This window comes from Panthera pardus, unplaced genomic scaffold (assembly GCF_024362965.1).
Source record: "Panthera pardus isolate Hobbes unplaced genomic scaffold, ASM2436296v1 HiC_scaffold_11, whole genome shotgun sequence".
Taxonomy (NCBI): Eukaryota; Metazoa; Chordata; class Mammalia; order Carnivora; family Felidae; genus Panthera; species Panthera pardus.
In genome coordinates this window covers 42,285,325-42,299,870 of record NW_026526666.1, presented here as the reverse complement: position 1 = coordinate 42,299,870, position 14,546 = coordinate 42,285,325, and the positions used below count along the sequence as shown (strand labels likewise).

General features: G+C 36.7%; 1 protein-coding gene across 3 annotated transcripts in view; it reads left to right on the top strand.

The window, feature by feature from the left end:
* AK5 (adenylate kinase 5) overlaps positions 1-14,546 on the top strand; it is a 261,105-nt gene that overhangs the window by 6,686 nt on the left and 239,873 nt on the right. For 2 of the 3 annotated variants that reach the window (XM_019413869.2, XM_019413868.2), the window contains exons 3-5: positions 4,121-4,288; positions 8,828-8,997; positions 9,100-9,213. In XM_019413869.2, the coding sequence (XP_019269414.1) occupies positions 4,121-4,288; positions 8,828-8,997; positions 9,100-9,213 (452 nt within the window). The remainder of the gene's footprint in view (positions 1-4,120; positions 4,289-8,827; positions 8,998-9,099; positions 9,214-14,546) is intronic. The other variant, XM_019413870.2, reaches the window with a different exon arrangement.

The following is a 14,546-nucleotide window of genomic DNA, read 5'->3' as shown; positions in this document are numbered from 1 at the left end:
GAAGCCAGGCAGACCAAGTGTGTAATAGGGAACAGTGGGGACTGTGGTCAAATTTGAGAGAACAGTCATTGTCTAAAGGCAGTCATGTACAAATTTTGTGAAAATGTTTAGCTGAACAAAACCCATCTTTGAGGCTATATTGGGCACACAAATGACAAGTTGGAGCTCCTGATTTAGCAGGATAAGCTTAAACAGGAATGGAAAATGTGGATTTAACTTTAATTAGAATTAAAATTGTTTGTTAATTTTAGAATCTCGGTACTTAATAATACTTTACCAGAATTCCTACTCAGAGATCTTTTAATTAATCATCAAATAGAACCTTTCAATGTATTATGATGACAAGAATGTCTTATTACCTTCCTATATCTAGGACACATGCTAAAAGACAGAAAATGGTTTCTAAATAGACTTTTCTGTAATAAAATTTATTTTATCAAATGGTTTACACACTTGTGCTATGTAAGTTTTAGCTATAATTTATGGAATATATTATTAAGTTAAAGAAAACTGGTAAGTTCCCAGTAACTTAAAGCATGATTATTTGTAGAAATAAAAGGTGATTCATGCATACTTTGCTGAAATATTGACATAGCTGTGCTAATATATAATTATTATGAAAAATTATTCTATGAAATAAAAAATTTTAACCATTTAGGCAAATTACTTTCATACATAAAAATATGATAAAAAGCAAGGATAAATTATTGACTGATACTTCTTTAAAGGATTTTACTATACATGTGAGATAAGCATCTTTTTTTTCCCTGCCAAACAATTGAACAAATAATTTGTTATAAATAAGAGTTCTAGTCCCAAAGTCCCAAATGTCCATAGAGCTTCTGTTCTGGAATATCTCATTGTCATCTTATACTCAAGATTTTTAAAAACAAGTGTAGCATATTTGCTTCAGTACCTGCACTCCTTTCTCCTTTTCTTATTTCCATGAAGTCAGTCAATGAGTCAGTTGAGCATTAAAATGACCATTTTATTGAGCACTACTGTTGTCATGCTTTTAGGACTGAGGATGCAGCCACCAAGAAAAAACAAACATGGTACCTGCCTTCATGTAGTGACCTAGAGGGTATAATGCTAAGTGAAATAAACCAGACAGAGAAAGACAAACACTGTATGATTTGTGGAATTTAAAACATATGTGGAATTTAAAACATAACAAACTAGCAAAGAAAAAAAGACAAACAAAAAACCAAACTCCTAAGCACAGACAAAAATTGATGATCGCTAGAGAGGAGGTGATGGGGGGGGTGGATAAAATAGATAAAGGGATTAAGAGTCTACTTGTCTTGCTGAGCACTGAGAAATGTATAGAATTATTGCACCATTACATTGTAAACCTAAAACTGATATAACACTATGTTAAGGATACTTCAATTGAAAAACAAAAAATAAAATTTTAAAAGAAATTAAAAAGAAATGCTTCGTAAATACTGTAGGAGTATAGATAGACACCCTATACAAGTCTGATGCATATGCATTATATATATGATATATATACATAAAAATTTGGTATAGAATATAATGCTGAGGTTATTTTTTTAAAGAATTTGTATAAAATTATATTAATTAGGAATAATTTTTAAAATAAAAATGATGGGGGCGCCTGGGTGGCTCAGTCCGTTAGGCGTCTGGCTTCAGCTCAGGTCATGATCTCACGGTCCAGTCCGTGAGTTCAAGCCCCGCATCGGGCTCTGTGCTGACCGCTCAGAGCCTGGAGCCTGTTTCAGATTCTGTGTCTCCCTCTCTCTCTGACCCTCCCCCATTCATGCTCTGTCTCTCTCTGTCTCAAAAATAAATAAATGTTAAAAAAAATTAAAAAAAATAAAATAAAAATGATGAAGTTGGTGATTATTTTGACTATGGAATAAAAAATATTAATGGTGACAAAATATGTAAACAGAAGTACAATGGGTGCTATAGAAAATACCATATGCTATAAAATCAACCATATTAACAGGGGAATAGATCCAACCTAGGCTAGGGTTCAGGGAGGCTTCCTGGAAGAACTGATATGCTAATGCTTGGAGACAGAAAGCTGAGTAGGTGTTAGCTAGAGAAGGATGGAGGAGTTTGAGTATATACCAGGGAACAGAGAACAGGAGTTCCTAACATAGAGGAAGAGGCTATGATATAGAAGCCCACTATTTCTGGATCAGAAAAGAGAGAGCAGAAAGATGGCATATTAAATGCAATGTGTTCTTTTTTTTTCATTTAGACTTGAACCCTGGCAATTGTTTTTTGGACTGTCACCTCCTTTCATGTCACAGATCCCAACCCTAACCATATTCTTCATACCCAACCACTCATGTCATTTCTCATGCTGCCCCTCCAACTGAAGCCTTCATTTTTCACCTGTTACTCCTGACCCCTGCTGACTCCTGGCTGCTATTCTTTCTTCTCTTTATCTCCCCACTTAAATTTATTCTAACCACCACCAGATTAATCTTCCTCAAAAATGTATTTCATATCTTATTATGTCACTTCTCTACCCACCCATCCCCCAAATCTCCACTGGCTTTCTACTAGATTGAAGCTAAACCCTTTACCCTGGTGGTCAAGGCCCTCCACCCTGTGGCCACACTCTGCCTACCCATCTTCTGGCTTTCCTTTATGGGAAACCAACTATTTCAGCAAGGCTATTGTCTTTGTTACTAATTCAACAAATATTTATTGGACACTGACTATGTGCCAAGATAGTTCTAGATCCCAGGGATATGGTTCCAGATAAGTAAGTCCCTCCTTCCTGGAACTGAACATTCTATTGGGAAAAGACAAACAATGAATTAATAGACACCTTTCAGATGATGAAGTAGTAGATGCTGTGTAGAGCATTACTAGAGTGATGTCCTTGAAGTTAACTATTTGAGATTAAAAAGTCAGTAAAGCCATATGATAGAAGGTGTCATTTGAGCTGAGGTGTGAATGGTAAGCAGCAGGCAGCCATAGGATGGCATCAAGAAGAGTATTTCAGGCAGTGGATTGTGGGCACAAGCTTGTAAGCAGGCAGACCAGTAAAGAGTCTATAACAGTAGTCCAGGTAAATGATGGTGGTTGGGGAAAAGTTGTAATAGTGGAGATGGAGAAAAGTATATGCATTTGGGATACATTTTAGAGATAAAGTCTATGGCGGTAGATATGAGTGGTGAGGGAAGAAACTAATTGAGGATAATGCTGAGAGTTTTGTCGTGTTGGGTGTAGCAATTCAATTTCAAGGCAGAACAGGATACCGTTGTCAGTACCTTTCCTATCATACACCCTTTCTAGAATTTTCTAAAGAATAATCACTATCATTTCAGACTACTCTTTTCATAGAACTGAAGTGAGTCCAGTGGGTTAGCAGTCAATGAGCTCATTTATTGTATCAACAGAGAATGAACAGTTCTACCTGATCAACACCCCAGAAAGAGATGTGAGCATTATGCCATGCTAAAATCCAGTAGTCCCCACAACCAAATCCCTCATGGAAGACCAAGTGACTTCCTGTCTCTTTTGTGCAGGTGCCTTTTGGGTAGTTAGGGCTTCTCTGTGCCTCCCAGAGTACTGACACTTAGGGTGAGGAAGGAAGGAGCCATGACCACGTGAACCACAGTTGAGCCTTGAACAGCACGTTAGCTGTTAGCTAATAACGAGTTAGCAGCTGTGAACTTGTGAGAGTTGTGAGATTCTATACTACAAACTGTAGGGAGCACCATTTGCAGAGATCAGGATGTATACAAACTACCAAGTAAGATTAGGCAGTGCTTAAGAAGGTTCCTCCAGAACAGGGGTTGGCAAACTATGACCCATGCCCTGAGTCAGGCTCCTTACCTGGTTTTATAAATAAAGTTTCATTGAAACACAAGCTCATCCATTTGTTTATATATTGTCTTTGATCACTTTTCTGCTACCATAGCCAACTTGAGTATGAGACTGTTCAAATCTCAACATATTGAATGTCTGGCCCTTTAAGAAAAGTTTGCAGGCCACTTGTAGGATAGGGTCTTCTTCAGTTGAAAAAATCAAACTCATTTAGTTTAAAATTTTTCTTCTGCTAATTGGCTAGTACAAAATCTGTTTTATTATGCTTTTTTTCCCGTTTCAAAGTTATCTTACTCTTTTGCAGTGATGCCTGAAAATTCAAACTTTCCATATCGGCGGTATGATCGTCTCCCTCCAATCCATCAATTCTCCATAGAAAGTGATACAGACCTCTCCGAGACTGCAGAGTTAATTGAGGAGTATGATGTTTTTGATCCTACTAGACCTCGACCAAAAATCATACTTGTCATAGGTATGAGGACAGAAAGTAAAATTCTTATACTATTGCTATCTTTGCTTATATGTTTACATTTCAAGAAATTACGTTTATTATGTTTATTTGCAAATACTGAGTTGGATAATGACAAACAATAGAAACAAAAGCTCAAGAGACAGTAGATGGAAATATTTTAGTGTAATTTTTCATAAAACAGAATTGTTATAATTATATAATCTAATGCCTATTCCACTTTTATAGACTCTCATTACAATGTCCTAGAAATTGTCTACAATGAATTGAAAGTATTAATCTCTTCAATATTTATTGTCCTATGGTAGAAGTTTTCTAAACACGATGTGGCTTTTTTATCTTTTTACTCAACATATTGAATTTTTATTCACTATTAACCTTAAAGGGAAATAATAATAATATGTTGGTAAAGACACATATAAATGAATCATCATTGTAGCAAACTGGCACCTAAAATAAAGTCTGAATTTTGATGTTTCAGACCAGCAAATCTAGTAGCATAGTGTTTTACAGAGCACCTACCATTTGAGTATTTATCAAAATAATAATAACAGTTAATTTTTAAAATTATTTCTATGAATAAGTATGAAAATATCAGTCTGCTACCATTGCACAAAAAACAGATATGCAAAATGTTTAATTTTCATAAATTGCGTTTTTGACTGTTCTTGCAAATCCCAACTTCCTCAAAATCTGTAAAAATCATGAAAAGACCTGTAAACACGTAAATATGTGATCATTGTCTCACTTTCCAATTTGACTCAGCTTTCACAGAGATGACCAAAAGCAAAAATCTAGTGTGAAATGTTCAAAGCTATTCTAGTCAGTAATTGTTAATAGAGGGCAAATGAATACAGCCCATGTAAAGAAGTACTGTTTCCAGAAGATATAATGATGATGACAATTAGGAAGAAAGCATGCAAATAAACACACCAAGCTATAACAAGAATCTAAGTTCACCAGACTAGAAGGAGTGACATTGGTACATCTCTAAGTGTAATGAAAATGAAACTGCAAATATATTTAGCCCTTACTGTTTAAAATAATGTTGTAGAAAGACAGTATAATTTTTTTTAATGTTTATTCATTTTTTGAGAGAGACAGAGTGTTAGTGGGGGAGGGGCAGAGAGAGAAGGAGACACAGAATCCAATGCAAGCTCCAGGCTCTGAACTGACAGCACAGAGCTCGACATGGGGCTCGAACTCATGGACCATGAGATCATGACCCAAGCCGAAGTTGGATACTTCACCAACTGAGCCACCCAGGCACCCCTGTAGAAAGACAGTATAGAAACTGGGTTTTTTAAAGTCATTATTCTTATAGCGTATGGTAGCCACCGTTTGCCATAAATCTCTTTCTATTCTTGAAAATGGAATTTTGTGCATTGTGTGCTTAAAAGTTTGATGTCCGGGGTGCCTGGGTGGTTCAATCGGTTGAGCGTCCAGCTTTGGCTCAGGTCATGATCTCACGGTTCATGTGTTTGTGCCCCATGTCAGGCTCTGTGCTGACAGCTCAGAGCCCGGGGCCTGCTCTGATTCTGTGTCTCCCTCTCTCTTTCTGCCCCTCCCCTGCTTTTGCACTCTCTCTGTCTCTTAAAAATAAATAAACACATTAAAAAAAAAAAAAAGCTTGAGGTCTTTACCCAGAAGATGAAGAAATGCTTTATGCTACAGGTGAAGGATAATCGGAAATTATTTCACAATTTGATAATGAAATATTCTTTCAATTTTATTTTTCTTTTTGCTGTTACTAAAATATTGATGATTATTAATTGGACAAACAAATGGAGGCTTGATTGTACATGAAAAAGGTGTAATACCAAAATGCTCTCGAGTAAAACAACACATATGTGAATTTTTTCTGTATTGCGAATCTTATATGAAAATGACTAAAATATTTCAGTAAACTAAGATCTTTGAAGAAGATATAAATGCTTCAAACCTCCTCCGCTTTGAAGAACTCCACAGATCTTTTTTACTCAGTAAAATCAACTTGCTTCCCACAAGCGTGATTCTGGTTTTACACTTATACACTATAAAGTTTTATGTATTCCAAGAATGATGCAGAACCAATGAGTGTAAATAACTTTTTGAACACTGAGATATTACAAGAAAGGAAAAGCCAAATCCATCTGAGAAAATTGGGGCAATTTTATGACTTTTGAGAAATTATAAAATAATTGTACCTGAATCTTACAAATTTTTATTAGTACTAGCCTAAAAAAGGAGTGGAAGAGGTACAGATACCCACATGGTATTACATTCAAATAAAGAAAATTTCCCTTCTGGTGATGCAGACTTTTTTTTACAGTTAGCCTTCTCGGCACAGATATGAATCTCTCTTATGTTAACATAATTATTAAATCTAAGAGTTAGATGGATTCTAAGAGTTATTATTAAATCTAAGAGTTAGATGGAGTTAGATGGACTTAATATTTATAAGTATTAGAGATAAATAAATAGAAAAAGATTAAGCTCACTCTGGTTTCAGAGAGAAGAAAGTAAAATTAATTTGGTAGGTAACTTCATTAATCAAACTCATAATAAATTAAAGCTATTCTCTCTCAGTTGTGCTAATCATGTGTTTGTGCTGTCTGCTATTTGCTTCCATGAGTTGACAAACTTTTTTTCTTGAAGGTGCCATAACTTTCTTAGCATATTTGATTTTTTTTAATTCAGTGGGATTTTTAATCTCTTAGTTTGATGGTTTGTGAGATAAAGCGTGGAAATATAGTTTATGAACAGTAACATTCATGCTTCAGGGATCAAATTAGCTTAAATTTGATAGAGTTGTTCATATAATTTTTACTTCAAGCCAATCCGTGATTTGCACATAGGTTAATAGGCCAAAAACAGCTATTTAGAACCAAAATTTTGCAAAGTAATGAATTTACTTTAGGAGTAGTTCATAATATTAAATCTAATAGGATAAGATTTAGAGTTTCTTAGAAAGGGAGTGGTTAAAAATGTAAACAAATTCCTATCCTAAGGTTCATAAAGCAATAAAAAAGTGAAAGCCGTACATTAGTTGGTATGGGTGTTAAGAAATGATTCTCATTAGTTGATCTTAGAATTCTGCATTTAAAAAAAAATTTTTAATGTTTATTTTTTTAGAGAGAGACAGACAGACAGAGTGTGAGCAGAGGAGGAGCAAATAGAGAGGGAGACACAATCTGAAGCAGGTTCCAGGCTCTGAGCTATTAGCACAGAGCCCGACGCGGTGCTCAAACTCACAAACTGCGAGATCATGACCTGGGCTAAAGTCGGATGCTTAACCGACCGAGCCACTCAGGCGCCCCTGCACTTTAAAATTTTTAAAGAGGAAATAAGCCCTGGACAGGCAAGTCTACCCACTCGGAACCCCTCTTATAAAAAACAAAACACCTGTCCTTTTTTACTTACATTATTTGCACAAATTAATCACTAAGTAATTATGTATTAAATGACTTCTAATCCCTGCCAAAACTTGACATTGAATTAGTAGGGAGAATATCAACTCACTTTTCTATTGAATTTTTATTTTCAATATTGCTTAATAAATTATAATTATTTTCAGTGAATATTACCGAAACAGTTCATTACTTATTAGACGTTGACCTTTAAAAGCATTTTGTCTACCATCAATAACTTATGCTTAAGTGCTTGAAAATATTTCATTTTGATAATCATCAAGAAGTAATAAATCAAAATCAGACTGTGCTGATTGCTATGTGCTTTATTTAGAAATTTGTTCAGACTTTAGATTCCAGTCAGTCTAGGTTGTTTGGAAATATAAATTAAAATAATCTAATGTGATTGGAAATAAAATCTGAGGTATATATTTTATAATTATTTTAGTACTTAAGCTTCTAAAAAATAAATGATGATTACCAATGATTAGTATTGAGTAAGGTTGCAAAATGTTAATTATCTCATACTAATGTATCACACAATCAAAATTATCATGAGCTCTATGAAGTTGTTCTAAGGACCTATTCCATCCACTCTGCATATTCATCGCATAAAACTTCTTTGGAATTTAAAGGAGATGAAGCAAGGAGACACAGGAACAGAGTTAAAAAAATTTTTAAATAAGTTGTGTCAATATTGATGTGCCTTTGGTTTGAAAAATAATTGTTACATTTCACTAAATGTCGCTCCTTGTTGGCACCGAACACATTTCTATTATTTTGATCATTGTCTCTTGTATCTCTTAGTTTTTCTTTGATTAGAGAGGGAAAAAAGATGAGATTTTTACATAGAAGGCCAAGAAATGATTTCTTTTAAATGCATTGTCCAATTTTCTAAATTAGTTATTTACTAAAATAGGTGAAGGAAAAGGTGTTTTTTTAATCTAATAAAGTTGATCATAATTCTGTGCTTTCCTTGGCTAAGTCTATACTTGCTCTGCGTTTAAAGGTTAACGCTGAGAATGGCACAGGTGTAAAGTTGCCCACCCTGCTACTATGATCTAGATTCTGCATCTCAAGGTGGAGTTAGTTGTACAAAAAGGAGTTTCTTATTGTATCAGAAGGTCACAATGTTGCCTGTTTTAAATGGTAGGTGGTCCAGGAAGTGGAAAGGGTACTCAGAGTTTGAAAATCGCAGAACGTTATGGATTCCAATACATTTCGGTGGGAGAATTACTGAGAAAGAAGATCCACAGTACCAGCAGCAACAGGAAATGGAGTCTTATTGCCAAAATAATTACAACTGGAGAATTGGCCCCACAGGTATTGTTGTGTAATTTGTTTCTATTCTGTGAAGATTTTTATACCAGTTGTGAGTGTAAGTTTAACTAACTGTGGGTTTTTATATTTTTTTATTTATAAAAGGAAACAACAATTACAGAAATAAAACAGAAATTGATGCAAATACCTGATGAAGAGGGCATTGTTATCGATGGATTTCCAAGAGATGTTGCCCAGGCTCTATCTTTTGAGGACCAAGTAAGAATGTCTTTTTATATTTTAAATGACCTACTTTTGTATAAAATTTTGAGGTTAAAAAAAAAAAGATTTCTTGGAAGATGTGCTGTTATTCTGAGTGAATTCTGGTCTTCAGACAGGCAAGTACCCAGTATGGGTTGGCAGAAGGTCATTTCCTTGGCAGACATGCCTAAAAATTGGAGACAGTCTCTGCCAAAAAAGAAGAGATATAAACTAATAATAGAATTCGTTATTTTTATTAAAAAATGCAAATCTCTCTAAATTTTATTTCAAAATACTTTTTCTAAGATCTTTTAAAATCTTTAATTACTTAAAACAAGCTTGTTCCATACTGCCCAGCAAAAATAAAACATCACCCTATATCTACATTGTTACTAAATAAGGAAGCCCTCTTCACTGGGGTGTAAAATACTAAACCACCTACCTATTACAAGGTAGGGTTCAGTTTGCCCAAATTTACACAAATTTCAGTAGACTATGCATGCTCAAAACCTAATACATATATCTTTAAGGGAAATAAATCACTTAAAATACTTTGTATATTTAATCTTTGAAAAGCCAAGGTGACTGATTTTTCATATAAAAATTTTAATTACAAAAATAACATGTGGCCATCAAAATGTTAAGTCCTGGTGTACAAAGTAAACGTCCAGGGGGGTGGGAGGGAGGGGAGGTGGGTGATGGGTATTGAGGAGGGCACCTTTTGGGATGAGCACTGGGTGTTGTATGGAAACCAATTTGACAATAAATTTCATATATTGAAAAAAAAAAAAAGTAAATGTCCATTGGGGTGCCTGGGTGGCTCAGTCGGTTAAGCATCCAACTTCGGCTCAGGTCATGATCTCACAGTTCGTGGGTTCGAGCCCCGCGTCGCACTCTGTGCTGACAGCTCAGAGCCTGGAGCCTGCTTCAGATTCTGTGTCTCCCTCTCTCTCTGCCCCTCCCCGGCTCCCACTCTGTCTCTCTCTCTCAAAAATAAATAAACATGAAAAAAATTTTTAAAAAAAGTAAACGTCCATTAATACCCTACTTCCATTCCACTGCCCTTCTCTCCTGAGAAATAGAAATACTATAAAGCTTGTTATATATCCATCTAGGCCATATTCTGTATGTTAAACACACACACACACCCATGTGTGTACATGTGTGCATGGTCATATAGAAATGCATTTAAAATTTTTCATAGCTATTTCCAAATGGTCCTCCAAAAAGTTTTTTCTAAGTTATAGTCCCATCAATATTGAGTGAGAGTAAATTTCTCCAGACCCTTTCCAACTGGATACAATTCATATTTAAGATTTTTGCCAACCTGATAAGTAAGAAACAGTAGTCTTTCAGCTTTTAAATGTACATTTCTTAAGTTACTACTAAAGTATATTTTCAGATACTCTACTGACCATTTGTATTTCTTGTGTGAATCACCTACTTTCCTTTGCCTATTTTGTCTCTGAACTTGTTTATCTTTTCTTACTTATTTAAATAGGCTTTTAACATATTACAGATATTATATCAGAGGATACAAAGTCAAATAAGATGTAAATTTATGTATTATATAAAAGAAATATGGATTTAGGCAGTTCAAGGCCAGAAGACAGCTTCATAAAGCCTCTCTTTGAATATTCAGGTTGACTGTTTGGGGACATCTGTTGTGCTGGAGTGTCTTTCTCCCCTCTTCAGGCTTTCCTCTCCCCACAGTAGTCCAGGACCTCTGATGCTTTCTCAGTTTAAGGGCTTGGTCTAATTGCTCCATCCCTGACAAGAGAAAAACTAGAAAAATCAATTTTTTCGTTGTTGCTGTTGTGTCACCTGATGTTGCTGTTGAAAATGGGTGCTATGGCAGCCGTTCTGCATGATTCTTGGCTATTGGTGGAAGCATGATAGCCAGGCAGACATTCCCACTCAAAGCCACTCAAACTATGTATTGAATGACATGTGTTTGGCAGCCACAAGCAGAAAAAGCTTCTTGATTTTTTTTCTCTCTATTGCCTTTCAAATATACTGTGAATCTCTCTCTTCTCCCTTGAATAATAACTCAGGCAGACCTCAAAGCTCTCCTGGTCACTTTAAAATATTAACAGATAGTGTTGCTTTCTGGTATTAAAAAGCCCAGACCACAATTACATCTCGGTAAAGCTGGAAAAAAATTTTTAATAAAAAAAAACAGTCCAATATAAAATAAAAATTTCAGTTTTTTATTCAGTTTAACACATATCTGCTTGGGCCTGATTCAGCCTCAGAAACCCAAAGTGATGTCTCAGACTCCTGAAATTCTTCCCATTGTGGCTTATGGTGGGGCCAGTAGTGGGCAAGGGGCGGGAAATACATAACTCTCCAGCAACTCTCTGGATACCTGATCTATCTCCACCTTCTCTCATACAGCCTCAGGTGATGGGCCAAGCATCGCAATACTGGTTGGGGACACCTGTTAGGAAGTTCTATAGGACAGTCTGGTATCTCTCTGTAGAATATGCAGTCACTTGCATTTACTGTTCTCAACCATACATTTGAGGCTGGAAAAGTCCAATTTAACATCTTTCTTAGGTTGGCATTGTAATAGTCTAGAGGATCTTGACCTCTATAAGCAGAACAGTTGTGCTGAGGTTGATGCCCCCATGGCTGAGCTGCCAGAGTTCAGAGGGTGCAGAGGCAAAGCTTAAGGTGTTTATGTAAAGCAAACTGTTAGGGTCAGCCCTGATTATTCCATGTCCTATGTAGGCTTGAGCTCTTGTGGTGTCTTTTTTTTTTCTGGTATCATTTCTGACACCAAACGTGTGCAGATTTTCCATACCAGTTCTCCAAACCTCAATACCAACGAGATATCTGATAATTGAATTCAACTCTGATGCTAAATATCCAAGTTAGTATGGACCCTAGAGGTTAAGTGCTCAGTCCCATGAGACTGCCTGCACTTCAGAGGTCAGACACAAGGTCCAAGGGCCACCTGTACTTCTGTCCGATCACCTACAAATTCTGGGGTTCCCACAACACCCTTGTCAGTTTTGATGCCAACTCAGGAAAATGCTTTACATACATGTAGGGGATTATTATAAGGGTACAACTCAGGAACAGCCAAATGGAAGAGATGTGTAGGGCATGGTGTGGGGTTGTGAATGTAGAACTTCCATGTTCTATCTGGGTGCATCACCCCCCACCCAGCACTTCAACATGTTCACCAACTCAAAAGCTCCCCAAAGTTAATTGTTGAAGAATTTTTCTAACCCTGTCTTTAACCTCCTTCCTGGAGATCAAGGAGTGGTGTTGGAAGTTCCCACCTTCTAATATCATTTTGATCTCTCTGCCAACAAATCCCCATCCTGACGCTATTTTGGGCCCTGCCCAGAATCACTTTATTAGCTTAGATTCAGGTATGGTCAGAAGCTGTTCATTAAGAACAACAAAAGATGTTACTAGCACTCAGGAAATTCTGAAGGTTTTAGAAGCTCCGTGCCAGGAATTAGGGACAAAGACTAAATATATATTTTCATTATACCACAACTCTTCAAATTTTTTCTTTAACCAGCTATTTTTTGTGTGTGCGTGTGGACATGTATACACAGGTGTGCAGAAGTTTCCCCCAAGACTTCCTCACAGGTCCAGGGTATAGGAAGACATGGATTTCCAATTTCAGCCATATACTAGCAATGGTCTTACCATTGTAAAAAAACAAACAAATTAAAAAAAAAACCTAACATTTAAGTGGCATATAAGACAAAGAAGTGTATTTTTTCTCCTAGGGAATGGTGTCAATGTGAACAGTCCAGATTGACTGGGCAGCTTTTCTCCTTGAGGTCGTTTAGGGACCATGGTTCCTTCCAAGTTGTTGTTCTGCCATCTCCTGGGACACTGTCATCATTCGTATGGTCGAAGCGGGGTTGTCACCACATATGGCTTCCAACTGGCATGTGAAGGGAAGAGAATATGAAGGTCTGAAGGTCTGAAGTCCCAGATCTGGATAGTGGCATCTACCATTTCTGTTCACATAGCATTGTTAAGAATTTCGTTAGGCATGTTGTAATTGCAAGGCAGGCTGGGAAATATAATCCAGCTGGTCAGCCAGGTGCCTGGCTACAGTTTTATTCCTATGGAACATTGGAGAACTAACTAGCAGCTTCTGCCACAGTTTGCCTCTCTGGCCATTCAAATGTTGGCATGCACTTTTCTTCCTACACATAGAATGTACTCACTCGCTCCCCAAGGAAAACAACCAGGGTCCCACCGTCTAGATCAAAAGTCAAGAATCTCTACTTGATGTACAGTTCTCTCCATTAAGTCCAGATTAGACTCTTTAGCCACTTACAGACTAAACATCAAGTTGTCTTCCCTCCCTGCCACCAATAAAGAGTGGAAGAACAAGACCAGGAGAAGTGAAATAAAGGCTCCTATTCAGAAAAGGGAATTTTGGCAGTGTATATGGTAGTCACTGAATCATAGCATATAACAAATCCTTTCCTGGGTTAGCCCATTTTCAACTCCTGGTTCTCTATTCTCTTCTGAAGCTGCTGGCTTCTGAAAAATTCTTCTTGTCCATTAAGCAGTGTGGCTACATGACAGTGATGTATTGAGACTGTGCCCTCCTTGGGTGCTATTCTTTTTTTTTCTTTTTTAAATTTACATCCAAATTAGTTAGCATATAGTGCAACAATGATTTCAGGAGTAGATTCCTTAGTGCCCCTTACCCATTTACCCCATCCCCCTCCCACAACCCCTCCAGTAAACCTCAGTTTGTCTCCATGTTTATGAGTCTCTTCTGTTTTGTCCCCCTCTCTGTTTTTATATTATTTTTGTTTCCCCTCCCTTATGTTCATTTGTTTTGTCTCTTAAAGTCCTCATATGAGTGAAGTCATATGATTTTTGTCTTTCTCTGACTGACTAATTTCACTTAGCATAATATCCTCCAATTCCATCCACGTAGTTGCAAATGGCAAGATTTCATTCTTTTTGATTGCTGAGTAATACTCCATTGTGTGTGTGTGTGTGTGTGTGTGTGTGTGTGTGTGTGTGTGTGTGTATACACCACATCTTCTTTATCCATTCATCCATCTATGGACATTTGGGCTCTTTCCATACTTTGGCTATTGTTGATAGTGCTGCTATAAACATGGGGGTGTATGTGTCCCTTCAAACAGCACACCTGTATCCTGTGGATAAATGCCTAGAAGTGCCATTGCTGGGTTGTAGGGTAGTTCTGTTTTTAGTTTTTTGAGGAAACTCCATACTGTTTTCCAGAGTGGCTGCACCAGCTTGCATTCCCACCAACAATGCAAAAGAGATTCTCTTTCTCCGCATCCTCGCCAATATCTGTTGTTGCCTGAGTTGTTCATGTTAGCCATTCT